General features: G+C 49.1%; 1 protein-coding gene across 2 annotated transcripts; it reads right to left on the bottom strand.

The window, feature by feature from the left end:
• Positions 1 to 596: 596 nt before the first annotated feature.
• gjc4b (gap junction protein gamma 4b) lies at positions 597 to 5,245 on the bottom strand. 2 transcript variants are annotated; one of them, XM_037489469.2, is made up of 3 exons: positions 5,054 to 5,245; positions 1,157 to 2,343; positions 597 to 1,070 (listed from the first exon to the last, which is right to left on the bottom strand). In XM_037489469.2, the coding sequence occupies exons 2-3, from the start codon at positions 2,307 to 2,309 to the stop codon at positions 1,057 to 1,059; spliced, it is 1,167 nt and encodes a 388-aa protein (XP_037345366.2). In that variant the 5' UTR covers positions 2,310 to 2,343; positions 5,054 to 5,245; the 3' UTR covers positions 597 to 1,056. The 2 variants fall into 2 exon arrangements, with proteins under 2 accessions (XP_037345366.2, XP_037345367.2); XM_037489470.2 differs by lacking the exon at positions 5,054 to 5,245 and adding an exon at positions 4,496 to 5,021.
• Positions 5,246 to 13,162: the final 7,917 nt, after the last annotated feature.

The following is a 13,162-nucleotide window of genomic DNA, read 5'->3' on the forward strand; positions in this document are numbered from 1 at the left end:
TTAAACATGTAATATGATAAAAAAAATTAAAAAAAACATCACTACAAAAGGTATGTTGAAAAGATTTATTTGAAAAAATAACCACAGAGTACTATTGATACAAAAAGTATTAAAAAAGCATCACTCCAAAAATAACTTGAGGACAATATCTGAGTGGGCATTACTTGGCACTCTGGATATGATTCAGAAAATGTAAAAACATGGCATCTTCTTGGAGCGCGTTGAAGGCATTGAATTCACACTGAAACGTTTCCATGGTTTCAGATCATCTGCCACTGTGACCGTACCACAATACTCACTAGTACAAAAATAAAGAACAGCATCAAATACACAATACACAATATCAAAGACGATATCAAGATTTACATATTTTTCAAGCATTACCCAGGTTTGTTCCTTTGGACAGAGCCCCCCCCCCAAGTGTGTTCCAGTTACCATCAAAGCACCAGGCTTAGGGAATGTTGACAGGTGCGGTACCAACATTGTCAAAACAATTGAAAGTATAAAAAGATTTGTATGAAAAAGTCTTCCTCAGCGTGACAATCACTCCGGTACCTTTCTTTGACCTTTTGTTCTTTATTTTTTAATTCCACTCACCGATTCACTTGCTCACTAAAGTAAAACACTACAGTCAAAACATATTTTTCCTGTTCTTTTTTTTTTTTTTTTTGCACAAAATTGCCATAAAACAATGGTTCCAGTTTAGGTCTAAGGCATGAGATGCATTCACTGTGGCCCTCCAACAAATAGCTGCCCTGAGGGAGAAGAACACTTTTAACCGTGTAGAAGCACTTTGGATCAGACACGCGGCTCAAGTATCGCTGGGTTCGAGACGACCGCTCTCCTCCTCTTCCTCTTCCTCCTCCTCCTCTCTCGACTTGATGCTCGACCAGCGGATGGCCGTAACACTGGAAGGCTCGGGATGACTTCATCCACCTCAAGCAGACGCAACAGGTCTCACACACACACACACACACACGCGCGCACACACTTTGATTCCCTTTTGTCCCTCTGGTGGATCCAGAAGTCCACAGTGTGAGCTGAGCTCCTGGGAGCCTACGCACGGACACCTGTGTGCAGAGAGGTCGCGTTTAGGATCGACCTACGAGGAGGAAGGGATGCAAAAAAGGTAAAATTACAGACCAAGAAGCCTCACCTTTCTCACAGGTACCGCTCTGCTTCTCCTGGGCGAAGTTGAGCCGGTTCTGCTCCACCGCGGTGCCGTTGGACTCGGGGCTGCTGCTGCGCGACGGGCTGCTCTCCCCGGTCTGGTAGGCCAGGTCCAGGTGCTGCTGGGCCAGCTTCAGGTGCCTCCGCAGCCTCTCCAGCTCCCGCGACGACGCCTCGTCCCCGAACGACTCGCGCCCCGAGTCCACCAGGTTGTCCCGGAAGGCCATCTTCCCCGACGGGTCCTTCTTCAGCGCCGTGTGGTAGCCCGGCGGCGCCGACGGCTGCTGGCGGCTGAGGGAGGAGCGGTGGCTGGGCGGGGCGGCGTGCCGGGGGGGGCTGGGGGTGCGCGGCCTGCAGAAGCAGTCCCGGATGCCGCTGATGCCGAGGTGCAGGATCTCCAGCAGGGTGAAGAGCAGACACAGGGCGCTCACGCCGTACATGATGAGCAGGAAGATGGTCTTCTCCGTGGGGCGCGACACGAAGCAGTCCACCGTGTGCGGGCACGGCGAGCGCGTGCACACGTACGACGGCACCACCTCCAGCCCGTAGAGGACGTACTGCCCGAAGAGGAACGAGGCCTCGAAGATGGCGCGCGACAGCAGCTGGAAGACGTAGACCTTCATCAGGCCGTCGCGCTTGATGCGCCGCCTCCCGTCGTGCTTGTTGCTCTGCTTCTTCTCCGGCGCCTCCTTCTCCTCCTCCTTCTTCTCCGGCTCGATCTCCTCCAGGATCATGGGGTCCTCCTCGCCGTTGTCCTCCGCCTCCTCGTAGTCGCGGTTGGCGCCGCGGCTCACGATGGGCATGCGCTTGCGGGGCCGGTAGTCGCTGTCGTCCATGCGGGCGATCTTGTGCATGGCGAAGCCCAGGTACATGATGGTGGGGGTGGTGATCATGATCACCTGGAACACCCAGAAGCGGATGTGCGACAGCGGCGCGAACGCGTCGTAGCACACGTTCTCGCAGCCGGGCTGCTGCGTGTTGCACGCGAACTTGCTCTGCTCATCGTAGTAGATGGACTCGCCCCCGACCGCCGTCAGCACGATGCGGAAGACGATGAGGAGGGTGAGCCAGATCTTGCCCACGAAGGTGGAGTGGTTGGAGATCTCGTCCAGCAGACGCGTGAGGAAGCTCCAGCTCATTTTGGCCTCTGGGAGGGGAGGGAGGCTCTCAGACCTGGAAGGGTGAGGAATTCAAACTGTTAAAGAGTGAGAAAACTTACACTTGGACACGCACACACACACACAGGAACTTGCCACGCCCCCTGAATTCTGCAGCCCTGCTTAATAGTGCATGCAGAGTGAACTGGGAGTGCACCTGTGTGTGTGTGTGTGTGTGTGTGTGACCTTAAGGGAAATGACCCACAACAGTCAGTGATGCGTGGGGTAACGTTGTGCTTATACTTTATGATGGTTATAAAAATAATTGCAATCCCCATTATTCCCACATAGTCATCAACAGGACATAACTTTACTCCTTTCACATTAAAAGCACGAGACTGTTACAGTGCTTGAACTTGAAATAGCTTTACACATAGTTACATAGCTTTACACATAGTTACATAGCTTTACACATAGTTACATAGCTTAACAGCTAGCTTTAAAGGCACGTAGAACGGGGCAATGTGGGGGGGGACACATTCCAATGCCATTGGTGAATTGACACCAAACAGCCACATGGGGGAGCTGCTGCTTCTCCGTCACAGAGCTGATGCACTGCAGAAAGGGGCATGCTCAGGCAAACAGACTGCACCCTGGAATTTAAGACATTGTAGGCACGGCCCTTGGAGTGTTATCACACGGGGGGAGGGGGGTGGGGGGGGGGAAATAGACAAATCTTCTGATCTCTGAGCAAAGCACTGGAATTTAACTAAATATGTGAAGTCTCTCGTCATGGCAGAAGATCACGTAACGTGCCGATGGTAAAAATCAAAAACAAGAAAGAGGCAATGAGTTCCTGTGGTTTGGTTTCACACCATCTGCAACCAACCTCATAAACAACTTCTGCCGAGTAATTAACCACCGCCGTAAACCGCCAGGCACGTCAACAACGGACTGTTTTTGGGACGAGGTTGATTACAGCATTTCACCTCCCGCCTCCGGGCCTCGAACCCATTTCGCAACCGTCACGTCGCCGTTGGTGGGTGAACTATGGCAGACGTGTACGGACGCGACGTCTGCCGTCAGTCACAGAGGACACGATGTGTAGGAAAACAAAGATCTCCGATAAAAGCACAAGCCGTTGCCTTCAAGTGAACTCCCTCTGGGATGGCCACGCTGCGGGGATTGGCCATCGAGTCAGTGGCGACTTGGAGTCAACATGCTCCTTGTGGTCTGTGTGTGTTTATCTGTGTGATGTCCGACCATCGCCCCCGGCAACAAGCAGTGAAAGAGAGGAAACATCCTGTGGTTGATTGTTTACTCCCTGCTTTTAAGGACATGTCCTACTTGGTGCTGACAACAAAGACCGCCGTTGTCTCCTCCTGCGTTTGTGGCTTTCTGCAGAGCGGCATCCTGCAGTTACACCTGGGGGCATGAGGACCGCATGGGGGGGGGGGCGGGTATCCACATCTAGATTTTTGTCAACCGACAAAAGCCTCCATTCAGTGGAGGCACGCGGTTTTCCAAACACGCATCATCTTTAATGTGGCGCCGTGACCAAGCGGCTCAGAGCGCTAACAAGGCGGCTCCTCTGTCCCACGGCGACAGACGAGGTCAACGGCTGCCTGGAATCTGGGTTAACGGGAGCCCCTCTCAGGGCCGCCATCCATGCACAAGGAGAACCACAGGCCCACATCTGGGGGGTGGGTTGCTGTAAAGGAAATGCTCGTATGCGAAGTCTGTAAAAGCGCTCTTAACATGCTGCATTTGTCATCATTTCCGTGATCTTATGCGGGTAGATTTTAAGGCTCTGCGCTGCCCGCATTTCTCTCAAAATGCGTTTATAGAGGAACTAGTTTAGGCCCAAAACCAATATTGGTATCAATTGTTTAATCACTGCCACCCCACATATTCTGATGAGGATCTTTACACGCACACAAAATGTTTAATACAATTAATACATCATCCGTGGGACACTATGAGCTACAAGACAAAATGCATTAGAACCCCAGTTTGGAGGTTACCACCGACACGCTGTACGTGTCACGGTTGCATCCAGGACACGTGTGTAAGCGCCGGCCCGTCTGTGAGTGGCCCCCGCATCTGGGAGGCTAGTTGTAGACCTCCCCACCACCCCCACCACCACAAACTTACCCCGAAGCCCTGGGCATATGGGGGATGGGAAAATGACCGGCACTAAAAACGGGGGTTGCACAAAGGCTCCTCACCTGTGTGGAGTCGGGAATGACGCGCTACGTCACGCTCCAAGGACACATTCGGGTTATTTCAGTCACTCCGATGCCCAAATGTCTTTAAGAAGACCTCAAATTGTCCACGGAGCCGATGGACCCGCTGCCCGCGGTTCTACGGTGCAGTCAGTGAATGCCCCCCTTTTCTCCACGCTGCCGGTGTTGGGGGGGTGGGTTGTTAGAGAGACACGAGATTCGTCCTCAGACCCCGCTGGATGAACACACGTGTAATCCCCGCCGTTTTCTGCATCGCGGCAGCACGACGTGGCACGTGTTGCTACGGAGCACCGTAACCTGCGGGGAAGTGTCCGGCGACGCGGCGCAGAGGCGCGCGCGGAGCCGGAGCCCCACGCAGCCCGCGCGCGCGCTGAAACAGTGCCCGGTTTGTGAATGTAAAAACGTTTTTTTTTTTTTTTGAAAGGACCTCGTATTTTGTCCTGCGCCAAAGTTGGCGATGTAACTCCAGCCGAAGCGAAAGAGCTGCGTGGTGACGCCGCCGCGTCGTCGCGATTTGTCGGTTCGTGCGCGTTGTCTTACCTTCAGTCGTGATTTCGGGTCCCCCGGCTTCTCGAAGTTCTCGCCTCTTTGAGGGCCTTCTCCTCCGTTTTCTCTTAATCAAAATCAAAACCTCCCGCTTTAATATCAGGGCATCCAGGTTTTTTTTTTGTTGTTCCTTCCCGCGAGGAGCCCGTGTCCTTCTCCAGTTGCGTGCAGCACTGCGGGGTGAAGACAAAGAATAATCCCAACCCCCCCCGCCCCGCTCCTCCTCCTCCTCCCCCAAACCCCACCCCCATGTCTGCGCAGAGTGGAGGGAAACCATCGAGTGCCAGCATTCCTGATTTGGTCCTGGTTTCTGCCAGAGCTTCACCCTGGAGAAGAACCTCATGCACCAAACGGCAACAACAACAACAAAAAGGACAAATGAAGCCACGCACTTAGTTTTGGGGGGGAACGCAAGTGAGTTTCAGACAATGCAAACAACAGGAGAGAACATAAAAGTCTTTTTAAAGGGGTTTCAAGTTATAAAATGAAAACGGTGCTGCCAACCTTTGGGATGTGGAACAACAAACGCGGCAGCTGAAGAGCCACCAAGTGGCCCCCTCTTCCTGTTGATGCAGATGTTCGGAAGTACTTGCTACCCGGAGGCCCCTTCCTCCATGTCACACTTACTTTGGCAGAGGGCACGTGCACTTCCTCGGGCCCCCCACCTCTTTGAAGCTACAGCCTGCACTTAATAATGCTCATTATTAGGGGGGGGCGAAGGAGCTTTGATGCCACGTTAAGTGAGATTTATGTTCCTCACAAGGACTTTGAGGGGTCCGGATCAGCAGCGTGGTGGATCACGCAGGGAACGTTCTGGTTTCTACGTGGACTTGCTATTTACGGCAGTATGGCGTTAGCCTTACATTCAATCAAAGGTCCGAATTCTTTGAGAAAGTTGAGGGTCCAGTCCGCTCACACCTCAACTGAAATATGCCCAGTTCCCCAGATGAAGTACTGCAGGCATCCAGTCGCCATCAGTGTCGTGAGGCTGTCACTCAGTGCATTGAATGGTCACATTGTTCTGCCCCGATCTCCTGAAACGCCAGGCTTAAGCGATGAAGACTGGTCGGGGGGGGGGGGGGGGCAGACACAACAAATGACCAGCAGCGGACGGAAAGCAGCGAGATATTGTTTTTTAATATCTGGTGTAAAGGGGGAGTCGGAGGAGGAATGCGATGCCCTTCCCCCCTTCTCAGGGAGCAGCGCCGCTCTATTGTGAACCACAAGCATGCCTTTATTCACGGGGTGTAATGTGGGGGGGGGGGGGGGCCCTGGTGAACCCCAGGCCCAATGCCCAGCCCGGCCTTGTGGGTCCACCGGACCGCCATCTTGAATCTCTCGCCGTGGTTTCGACGCTCACACAGAATCTTTGTTTTGACGTTTTTCGCATTAATCCATTCGGTGTCGACCGTTCAGATGTGAGGATCCACTTCGGACATCTGTTAACGCAGAACGAGGCTGTTGGGAGTGTGATGTCATAGCGCCTTGAGCGTGGAGTCATTTTCATTTCCTGTATTTTGAGGCAGGCTGTAGTGACTCACATGGTGTCATTATCAGGGCAGGGTTCGCTTCTCAGACCCGTGACGCTGTGCGGCTTACATTAGGACGCGGTTGGATTTGATGCCTGCGTAGACCTCACTGTTCAAATAACACTCTCAGAGACCCCTCCAGATAATTCAAAACCCTCTAAAGTAATGTTGAAAAGAGCTCCTTGTCGGAGTTTTGTCAGGAAAACTGACGATTGCGTAAATGCTGACATACGACACAGTGTTCCAGTGGCCTGTGATTACCCAATAGAGGACATTAAAAATAATCCTTCTCCTACTGTGGTGGAATTTCAGTGTGGACCTCAAAAATTCACTTTTGGATTCATTGACATTGGTGTGTGTGGTCTGCTTGACTGTTACTGCTTTTGTCCCTTATACGACAAAGTTCTGCAGATGTTGTTCGTCCCCTCCGCGGTAACGGGCCTGTTGACGTGATGGCGCAATAGTTCCTACAATTTGAAATCTCTTTGCTGAGGTCCGGGCCCTGCTGGCCTCACAACCCGACCCACCGTGAATCACTTGCCCCCCTTTTGGGGGTTTGCCCCCCTGCTCGGACGCACACACTAACACTTCTGCTGGAGGAGTCTACACAGTCTGTTGTTGTGCCCGATTGCCTGTGCAAGTTTTAGGAATGCAATGCAATGTCCCTCTTGTTGTCGTCAGCTCAATTGCCAAATGAATAAACTGAAATGCTATATGGGGCAAGGACATTGGGTGGGGGGGGGGGGGGGGGGGGGGGCAAGGACATTGTGTTTCCTCATCAGAAGACACAAGCACACCGAGTACCAGCGAGGGGGGACTTCAGGATGTTTGCATTGGCAGAAATGCCTGCTGCATCCCTGCCTTTTAATCTTTTAACTCTTAATCGAGGCAGCCCCCCCCCCCCCCCCCCCCCCCCCCCCACACCCCCGCCAACAAATGCAGGAGCGCGCAACTCATTTCATTAAATGGCACAATTCTGTGCTGGCAAACATCTAAAAAAAAAAGACCAGCTGTGTCTCCTTTGTGGGCCAAAGGAGGAATTCCATTTCTTTGCAGCTCCAAGTTGTGAAACTGTTTCTCACTCCTTAATGCTGTTTTTTTTTTTTATTCTTCTTCAGTTTTCCAAAGTTCACAAATCTACCCGCACCTGTCAGGCTTCTTGCAACGATTCACTATATCAATATATAAGTTGAGCTGTAAACCCAGTCCGCATTGTCACGGTTTAATTCACAGTACAACGAGGAAGTTGAGGTCCCTGCCAAGCGAGACTAATGCTTTCCATCTGTGTGCTTTTTTAGAGTCTGTGTATCCCAAAAAGCGCCCTCAAAGGTTCCGCCTCAGGTCAGAATGACTTGGTTTGACTTAAACCCTCAATATTATGAACTCAGAAGGATTGGGCTTGTTAGAGACGACTTATGGACGTCATCAACGCGGCTCCCCGTGTTCAGCGCTCTGTCCTCCCAGGTGCTGTATATCACACCAGCAGACCTATGTGTATGTATATATATATATATATACTGTATATATACATATATATGGGAACTCAGTGTTTTGCACATGGCAGTTGCAGAAAGTATGATGTTTGCTCTCTTCATAATGCAGAAGTGTGTTGTATACACTTCTGCATTATGAAGAGAGGATGTTTTATATTGTTTTAATTCAAACAGGATGAATGGGCTTCTATGTGGTTACAAGCTTTCCCCATAGAACTTGTTGAAGACCTAGCGGGTTTACTGGTTATATTCCTGCCTGTGGGGGGACTAGGCACGAGGTAGAAGGGGGTGGGGGGCCTTCATTTGCAACCTCCACCCCTTGTCTTCACGGGGTGGGGTGGGGGGGGGCAATGTCCACAGTTCTCCACAGTCTTTCCTGCGCTGTAATTCTCAAAATTCTCTAATCTACGACACACTTGCGTTGTTCGTAAATCGCACAGCCAGCTCCCCTCCGTGCACGCCGCGGTGCATGTGCGCAGGACACACAAAAGAAGCCTCAGCTTATAGGGAGGAGGGGTACAGCGTGTCCATGGAAACAGGCGGCCCGACCCCCCCCGTAACAGATGGTAGCGGTGAGGGAACCGGGGGCTGGGTGCAGTGATGGCGGGACCCAGAGATGATAATCTGTCCTGGAACAACAGCTTCTCCTTGATTAAACAGGTGGCTTAGGTTTAACTTGTGTGTAAATTCAGGGGAGCTTTGTTCTGTGGAAGGAAAACAGAAGCTCGGTTCTAATGAAAAGCATTTGAGCAAGTATTGGTCTACTGGCATTTTGATGGAGCAGTAGCTTGATTAAAGCCATTGATTTAATCTTATTTTGATTTCCACACACGCACATTCACTGGGAGCAACAGTTGTAGGTTTCTAGTCTAAATCCACGTGAGCTTTTCAGTTGTGGCGCACATTTTTAACTCAGCCTTCAGAAATCAGAATAAGTGAATAATGTGAGCGAGCAGGAGGAGGAAAACCATCGATGTTTCCCCACACGGCGTTCATTGGACACAAACTTCATTTTCACACAAAAAACATGGAAGGCCTTGTTTTTTCCTTTGTCCTGTAAAGGTTCTGGAGGCCCCTCGAGGGAGATCACACTCCTTTGTTCTCATCCCGGCCGGAAAAGAAGTCAAGTTGCTCAAGTTTAAAAAACAAAAAGTATTTAATAACTAAACAAGGTGATAAGGAATAGTGACATACTTCATGAAATAGAGAATTCTCTGACCAAAGGTGACTTATCAAAGCGGCCACAGGAAAATTCTACCAGTTCTTCTCCCGGTTCGGTCCTTTAAAACCTCCTGGGGGGAGGGGGGGGGTCTTTTGGGTGAATTTGAATGTCATTGGCTTCTCCTTCGAAGTGTCTCCTCCTGGTTCATCCTCTTCACATCCAGGTGTGAATCTGCTGCAGTAACCTGAAACCTCTCTGCCTTATCTCCCCCTCACATTCCAATGCACTCTATGTAGAAACATCTGGCTTTATGCCTCCATGAGTGAAGATAACACAGTATACATAGTTTGTCTTCATCTTATAACTAGTACACTTCATTTACAACACAACATATAAGATCACAGTTCTTCATGGTTTAACACAGTTTATGTGGCCTCACTCGGCTGTCTTGCATCCAGTTGCTCATGTCTTGCATCCAGTCAAATTTGCCTCATAGGGCTTTACAGTCTGTACACATGTGACATCCCGAAACCCTCTCGTCGGCACAGGAAAAACTCAGGAAAAACTCCCCCAAAAATTGAAACCCACAGTTGTTAAACTGCCATTGAGTATGTTGCCTTGTGATAAGCTTTAACAGTCACAGAAATGAGCTTCCTGGATCCTTACAGGACGAACATCTGTCACAGCCAGCGCAATGAGGGCCAAAGATCAGCTCAAAGCCAATGGGTTTGCTCCCCAACGAGCCACCCTGCTGCAGTGGGGACTCAATTGCTTTGACTTTTTTTCAAAGTGTTCCTTCAAAGACAGTAAATCAAAAGAGCCACTTCCAGGTCCATGAAATGCGTCGTTGGCGATGGCCTCTGGTGCCCCCGCTGCTCACAACACGTGTCCTGACAGCACGCTTGTCCTGGCATTTGCACTCAGAAGTCTCCTCAGAGAAGTGATCTTCCCACATTTTGGTAAACAAGTTGACGCACGGTTTGAATTAAGTAGCTTTATATCGCAATTTATAAAAGCAACACCAGTGTGCGGTTCAAGACGGTGTCAGAAAAACTGTTGCCTAGACGTGTTTAAATCAATGCGTAATCAGTTTTTATCTACTATTCTTGTGTGAAATGATGATTTACACGAACCATGACAAACTACGTGGGAGTCTTTACTCCCTCATCAGCTGTCTCTCTGGGCGTAGATACTTTTCCTTCCTCCTACTTGCGCAACTTAACTTTCCAGTTGCCCTCATCTGGTTGGAAAGTTTTTTGAACCCTACCAATCTTTCCAGTTCACCAACGTGTCATGTCAAAATAATAAATAATTAACCTAACCCTCTTATTACATTTTTCAAGGACCAAGCATCCAAAAAAATAGCAAACTATAAAAAGTTGACGCCTTTAATTCAGAACCCCCTCCCCCTCCCGCCCCCCCGGCTCTACGCAGCAGACAGATGATGTCAGCATGACTGTGCCAAACTGCCAAAGTGCGTGGAGGACTTGGCGAGGCCTCGGGGTGAGTTTGGACAGATAGGAATGATGTGCAGGGTAAAAACTGCTCGGATCACCATAGATTCAGGGGGGGGCGGGGGGGGGGACGCGGCTCCTCGTCCGCTGGATGTCAGGGAAACGAGGCGCTGCGTCAAAGCGCCTGAGACTGCAGGGGGGGGGGGGATTGATTTGTGGGTTTGGAGGGAATACGGCGCGAAGGCCGATCTGCGACACCACATCAGGGTGGAATGATGTATTTCCATCTATTTATTTATTTATTTTTGCTTGACATGCCGGGGTGTGCTGGGGAATATTTTCCTCCACCAGTGAAATCACGCCAGTGGCCACTTTGGCTTCAGTTTGTCTAGTTTTCAAATGTCCTGGTAACTGGTGGAAGGACGAGAGGTGTCACATTTCAAAACATGCGTGTGGTGGTCCTCACGCAGCTTGCACATGGTCCTTTGTTCGCACATGTGTTTCTCCAATCAGGCCCTGCTCCCTCTCATATCTGAGTGGTGATGTCATGAAAGGAGAGGGATTTTTTTTTCAGGGCTCACAGCTTCTCGTGACGCCAAGTCAGTTGCAGTTTTAGGATAATCGTTTATTAGTCCCTGAGCAGCGAAATTCATTGGATTACAGCAAAAATAAAAAGGCAAACTGCACACAGAGACATAATAGAAACAACATTAAGGAAACTATTACCTGCGGTTGTTGCTGGCCGGATGGTGTTGAAGGCACTGGACGTTGTTTTTAATAGTGTGATGATATATTATACAAAGTAGATTTGACCTTTCTGGAAACAGCATTAGCAAACGTTGGAGGATTTGAGTGGTGTCTGTGTTGTTTTAACATTTAAATCCACTCTGCAGCATAAGAAAAGTTTTGCCATTCCTCAAATTTGAATAATATATGGCCCATTACATTTCACAAAAGTAAAGTAAGAGGTCGTGAGACTCCCCATTGTCCCATTGTTGTTGCTTTAAGGTCTCAAATCATCATCCCATTGAGGTCAGGATCCTGAAGGACACTGAAATGTGTAAATGAGCAGCAATTAACCGTCTGAGGTGATCATTCTTCTCAGAGCTCAATTCTCAAATCTGAATGCAGAACCACGCAGTTTGGGAAAAACTTTATAGACTACAAATAAAGATTATTCTGTGACACCAATTTAATCTTCAGATCAAGATTCCTGGTGGAAACATCCAATGCAGTGTTTCTCTATGCAGCCAAACGTCTGCAAACAGCTGAGACCAAGAATTCTAAAGTTTAGGATAAACGGGTTCATTTTGAAGGAAAACATTTCATCACCTTGTCTGTTGGCATCTCCAGAAGGTTTAAATGTTCGATTGGGCCATTCCAACTTTTCATTTAATTGTCACGGTTTGGGTTCTTGTCTTGTTTTATTTTGTTTTTTCCCTCCTTCCCCTTTTCTCGGGTGGAGTGGTTTTTGAGTTTGGATTCTTCGACTATTAAAGTCCTTTTATTTTCGTATAACTCCGCGTCTGAGTCCTCCCTCCTTGCCCACGACCCGCCGGTAAAGAATCAATGAGTCACTAAAAGGTCCAGTGGGATTTCCTGGAAGCATTTCAATGAATCTGTGATTCATGTTAAATATTCTTCAAGTGTACCATGAGTCAGTGAGTTGGTACCAGCTACGGTTGCTAACAGCTTGACCAGCACAAACATTGTTAACAGTGCTGACAAATGTACCGTCAGTTAAACCCATATGGGGTTTTATAGCCTTTCTATGTAAGATATTGCTATAGAATAATATGATGTGGTGCAACATAAAAAAGAAAAATCTTTGATACATTTATATTATACATTTTAAAAGATCAGCTGTAGAATGAAGAGGATCATTGTAATGTAAACCGATGGAAAGGAGAGTGAACTTTGTTGGCCATGTGACGCATTTAAGGCTGAACTGGGACCACATCAGAACGGAGCGATTCTAAATTCTGCGTCAACATAAGCGTCATCTTTGGTCACCAAACAAGGGAGCGTCTGGCGGTTTGGGAGCAAGAAACATAAAAGATGACAAAATGTTTAGACTGTCTGAGCAAACCACGTCTCACCGACACAGTAAGCCTGTTGGTGGAGATGAATAATTCCTTCTATTTAACTATGTTCCCTGAATAGGAAAAGGAGGTGGGGGTGTTTGTTCACATGACAGATTTATGGGCAAGGAGGTGTCCTCCTAAAAAAAAAAAAGACTTTCCATTTGTTTTCAGTCAAGCCACAAAACAGCTGTAGGTTTGAAAGTGTAATTATTCTCTTCCTGCCGAGAACCCACAAAGACTATCCGCCGTTTCATATGGTCTTTGTGACAAATTTAACTTCTGTGAGGGAGAGCAGCTATTAGCGTCCGGGTTGGCTTTGACTCCAGAAGGCTGCTGGAGACCGGACGGCTTCAGCAACGTAAAAAAGTAAAAAAACAGGAA

Source organism: Pungitius pungitius, chromosome 10 (genome assembly GCF_949316345.1).
Source record: "Pungitius pungitius chromosome 10, fPunPun2.1, whole genome shotgun sequence".
Classification (NCBI taxonomy): domain Eukaryota; kingdom Metazoa; phylum Chordata; class Actinopteri; order Perciformes; family Gasterosteidae; genus Pungitius; species Pungitius pungitius.

What these genes read in the sequence shown, in the direction of transcription:
- gjc4b (XM_037489469.2), bottom strand. Translation starts at nt 2,309, where the DNA reads ATGAGCTGGAGCTTCCTCACGCGTCTGCTGGACGAGATCTCCAACCAC.